A 5183-nucleotide genomic window follows, 5' to 3' on the forward strand; every position below is an offset into this window, starting at 1 on the left:
CTTAATCTATCTATCTATCCTTAATCTATCTATCTTTAATCTATCTATCTATCTATCTTTAATCTATCTATCTTTAATCTATCTATCTTTAATCTATCTATCTATCTTTAATCTATCTATCTATCTATCTTTAATCTATCTATCTATCTATCTATTGTATTTCGTATAGGTGGCATTCCGATATAAACTTCGGATTGAGGAACCGTTCAAGTAAGGATAGCCGCTAAAAGGGTTTCCATTGCTGGTGTCACGAGAATGCCGTAGTAGGAGGAGGAGTAGGAGCAGCAGTAACTCTTCTGAGCTGAGCTATGATGATGATGATGATGCTGTCTTCTCTCTCTCTGTATATAAATATGTAGGGCCTACATATGAGTAGAAGAGGCTGTTACAAGGTATGAGCCTCAATAGCCCTCTACTCAATCCTTATATATCTATCACACATAAGGTACGAAGACGACAGTAGGCGCCCCTTCTGATGTAGGATGGTGATCAGGTGATGTCTTTGGGGATTCGCTCCCAGAGCTCGCTTCCGTGAAGGAAGAGAAGTCCTCCTGGTGTAGGCCTTAGACAGACACACATACCATACATGGATCTGTATAGATATGTATAGATGGAAGTAGAAGCTTATACAGCACAGTACGATATGTAGGTAGCGTTTTTGGTTGTTCCTGGTCTCTTTCACATTCGTATTTGTTATGGATGCTTTCTCTCTCTGTCTCTCTCGTTTCTTTCGCTCGTTCTTTTCTCCTTTTCTTCAGCAAATTCACAGCGGAATTCCCTAGTCCCTATCTGATGACCACTCGAATGGTTAGCCCCATGCGACGGACAAAAGACGCAGAAGAAAAAGGCTATCTATCTATCTATCTATCTTTAATCTATCTATCTATCTTTAATCTATCTATCTATCTTTAATCTATCTATCTATCTATTTCCCTGCATCACTTTTCCTTACTAGGAGGTTGAATCTGTGTAGGGATAGTTAGGTGGAATTTCTTCTTTTCCTATTCTTTTTAGTCTCCTTATATATCTCTCCTATAACAACCACGAGAGAGGTCTATTTCTGACCACACCTTTCCTTATTCTGCCCGAGACATACTCTTTACCCTCCAGGACGCTCTACGTCTTTGTTGTACATACACCTCTCACGAAGGCTCTTGCCCCTGGAGTGATTCTTAGGAAGTGTTTCAGTGCCACCCGACTGCTCTTTCCTTCACCCACTGTTTGGTTTCTTATGTATGGGGGTGTGTACACACACGAACTTCTATACACAGAGAGGGTAGCTGCAACCTTCCTGAATGATGCCGTTAGTTGTCCGAGTGGATCTTGTGTAGGTAACGAGGGGGTAGTTGGTTTTGTGACTTTTCTCCTCCTTTAGTATGTCTGTTAGTCTTGCGGATGATCATCATCTACACGCATCATCCTGGGGGTGTATGTGTGTGTGCTTGTTTTATAGCGGCAGTTTCATAGGCCACGACTGCATGATGAGTCGCGTATTCTTCAACCTCGGCATTGGGAGGCTCTATGGGGGTGGATCCCCGAGGCTGATCGCATGCTGGTAGGAGGCAAAAGCCCTTCACAAAAAAGGATGAAACAGAAGAAAGAAGAAATCACGTAACAGGGATGGGAAGTTCCCTTCTTCTTCATTTTTGATAATGATAGGCTTGAATGTCTTCAGCTAGATGAGAAGAGAGATCTCTCTGTTGGGAGTTGGATGTGCTTGTAACTTCTCAGCCACTTGTCTTCTAAATGAAGACTCGTCTCAAGAATTGCTTCACAGATATTCTTCTTTCTTCTCGAGGGCTAAGATGATCTGGATGTCCACCTTTCTCTCTTACGTGCGGGTTATGTCTATTCTATACAGGAGATGTCTGTGTCTTCTTCCTCTGAACAGATACAGAGAGACACCACACAACATCTATATGTCTTCAGAAGATGTCTCTCTTCATGTATGAATATGTATATATATATATGGATTTATGGATAAATAGAGATGTATAGGGGGATAGGGACAACGGTGTGTGTGTGGAGGTGAAAGAGAGATACCGCCTCTTGTACATAGAAGGCTTGTGATACCACGACGACGGCTACTTCAACTTGATCTTCTCGGTCATTATGAGAAGAAGGAAGAAAGCCAGAGCACCTTCATATCCAATGGTGATGCACAACATCAGCACATTCAACACATGGGGAAACCTTCTGTATGGAAAGAAAGAGATTTCCTCCTTCTATCTTCTCATCCTCTTTTCTTTCTGTGCTCTGGTGCTTGTGTCATCGAAAATCGAATCGAGGAACTCGAGAGGACATCATTCCACCTAGACGAAAGAAAGTTGCTGTTCTTCTTTCTCTCTCTTATCCTTCCTCCCCCCTCTTCTCACAGGTACCGGCTCTATCCTATGTGAGTGATAAGCATGGGATGAGCGTAACAGCTATGCTTCAGAAGCTACACGGTCATCTGCGATCGTCCATGATTCTTGTTCTCCTCACTACGGAGCATGAGATTCTCGGAGTCTTCAGTCCCTTTCCTTTTCGTCAAGATGCCAAAGCTGCATCGGGTAAGCTACAATCGCTAGGTTCCCCGATGTGTATGTATGTATATGTATGTCTTCAATCTCTCTATCTTTAATTATCTATCTTCAATCTATCTATCTTTAATCTATCTATCTATCTATCTAGTCTCTTCCCTTTCTTCATCTTATTATTCTGTTTTTCTTTTCTAGCGGATGCCTCTCTGGATGTTTCCTTCGTCTATCAACTCGAACCACGAGAGCAAGCTTACTGGTGGACAGGAGCGAATTCAATCTTCATGACGATCGTCAACAAGAAAATCTACATAGGAGGGAACGAGTGAGTCTCACGACTATTACGTCGATCTCTTGCTGCTCCGAGGAGTAGGCAGGAGGGATCGTTAGGCCCTTCTTAACAGTTCGAATCCTATTATCGTCTATTTCTTCCTTCCTGTTCCATCGAAAGTGGAAGAAGCAAGGAAAAAAGAGAACTCTTTCTCTCTCTGTGTATTCTCACCTTCATGGATGATTCTCTTACGACCTTGTACATCAATCTCATGGCTTCGTCTTCTCTAACACATAGTGGGTCAGGTGGCGGGGTGGGTCTTGTAGCAAAGTAGGAATGATCAAGTCTGTGAGACTTCAACAACGAGAGGAAAAGAGGCTCCGGCTTTGATTTGTTTTCGGGCATGGCCAATAGAGTGTATTTGTCTACGTATGCATGTGCCTGTGTCTATGTAGACAGGGTTATGAAGTGTGATGCGTAGTCTCGTTCGGTCTTTGGCGCGCGTCTAAAAAATCGCAGCTAGGGGACTCATACTAACTGATCTTCTTCTTCTTCCTCATGTTCTCCGTCATCTTCATTTTTCTCATCTTCATGTTGTAGAGTCTTGTCCTCTGTGTGTGTGTGTGTGTGTGTGTGTGGGTATTCTTCTTCTTTTCTCTGTTGTAGTGTGGCGATCTTCATTGATGAGGATCTTCGCCATGGCCGAAGTCGAAAGTGCGCGTCTTTTGGATCTCCACAGCTCGTTCAAGATGAGTTCGGCGACTTTCTTATCAGTCTTGTAGAAATCTGGACATTGCGAAATGACTACATTCTCCCAGCCTTACATCCTGCAGCTCAACTCTAGAAAGAAGAGCAAAATGAGAAGTCGACGGGGGCTCAAGTAAGAAGACGGCTCAGTCGCATGCCAAAGCCTCCTCGTACATCAGTTACTTCTTCACGTCACCATGAATGCCCTGTGAAGGGCCCAGACGACTACCACTGCTACAATACTACCTCCTTGTACTGCTCTCTCCTGCTATTATAGATTCAGTGTAATCTGGTAGGAATGAGATGCTGGGTGGGGTGGGGGGTGGTGTGATGCAGTAGTAGGAGTTGGGGTGTAGGGGTGTTTTGCATGGTGTCTCTGTTTGGTATAGTAGGAGTCAACATAGAATGTAGGGAGAATGAGGAAGTCTGGCGTAGTTCTTGAGAGCAGTGTCGAGATAGTTGGAGAAATTCGCTTTCGCTCTCTCGGATTGGGGGGTTCCTCGTCTATGGAGAGAGATCTTTTCGTATCGTCTTCGTCTTGGAGGAGTTTCGGGAATGCTGTCGGTTCTTCTCTCTTTTGGAGACATCTCTTTCTATCATGGTAGATGAGGTGTCTGCCACCTTCTTCCCCCCACCCCCTCGCCCCCCCGGGGCATCCTATATCTTGAATCTTGTTCAGTGACGGTTGTTGTTGTTGTTGCGATGAAAAGAAGATAGAAGAAAGGAACGCAACGAGAGAAGGAGATTGTGTGAACGGATGGCTAGCGCTTCAGAAATAACGGTGGGGTGAGGGTTTATGTGTGTGCCTCCCCTGCCAGAATGGCATTAGGCAGCAGTAATGTAGGCATCCTTGGTGATTCTTCATGGCTGGGAAGTGAAGAATGATGGGAGTTATGTGGCCGTTTGAAAGGGGAGGAAAGGGCAGGGAGAAGACACACCCTGGTCGCTTAGAGTCGTCTACGTTATACAAGGTAGAGAGAAGGAATGATTGACTGATTGATGGATAGATAGATACATACCTTCGTAAGGATAGGTATCTTACGAAGACACTGTCAGTCCGTCTACGTATTCATATAACAGGACTACGTACCAAGTAGCCGGGAAGACAGCAGTCAGCGCCCCGGGGGATAGGACGCGAAGAGATGGAGGAGGAGAGCAACGGCAAGGGGAGATGGAGGGGATGTATGGGGGGTATAGTCATATGCGAAGCCTTCTATACAGGGACTGTACAAATAGAATGCCCTGATACTTGGCGATGAATCGAATTCCTGTTCAAGTGTTAGGGGGTGAAGTCCCGATACTTTTCTGTATGTAGAATCTATCACGATATCTACCATCGAACGAAATAAGGAAGGCTCGTTCTTTTCTTCTTCGGAGACAGGGGCGGCGGTCAACTCCGAACGGAGAGACGACTGACACGTGTATTAGCACTAGAGTGACTTCACTGCGGGTCACACACAAAGGGACTGCACCCGTGGTGTGTCAACTGGCTTCACGGTTCGTCTCTGTCTTTCTCTTTTTAGATGAACTGAAGCTACGCTGGACTAACTCAGAGCAAACTCGTCGATGTTGGTTTGTATGTATGCCATACATACATACATACATATATACAAACCAAACCCCTATCAGCATCATACATACATATA

General features: G+C 44.5%; 1 protein-coding gene across 1 annotated transcript; it reads left to right on the plus strand.

Annotated features, from left to right (window-relative positions):
- Window positions 1-169: 169 nt before the first annotated feature.
- CSUI_008819 (tld protein) lies at window positions 170-5119 on the plus strand. The gene is made up of 7 exons (XM_068068943.1): window positions 170-210; window positions 759-807; window positions 1454-1555; window positions 2378-2552; window positions 2718-2844; window positions 3457-3670; window positions 5061-5119. Exons 2-6 carry the CDS (start codon window positions 793-795, stop codon window positions 3632-3634), a joined length of 597 nt encoding a protein of 198 aa, XP_067919081.1. The 5' UTR covers window positions 170-210; window positions 759-792; the 3' UTR covers window positions 3635-3670; window positions 5061-5119.
- Window positions 5120-5183: the final 64 nt, after the last annotated feature.

The sequence above is a fragment of the Cystoisospora suis genome, assembly GCF_002600585.1.
Source record: "Cystoisospora suis strain Wien I chromosome Unknown contig_5063, whole genome shotgun sequence".
NCBI lineage: Eukaryota > Apicomplexa > Conoidasida > Eucoccidiorida > Sarcocystidae > Cystoisospora > Cystoisospora suis.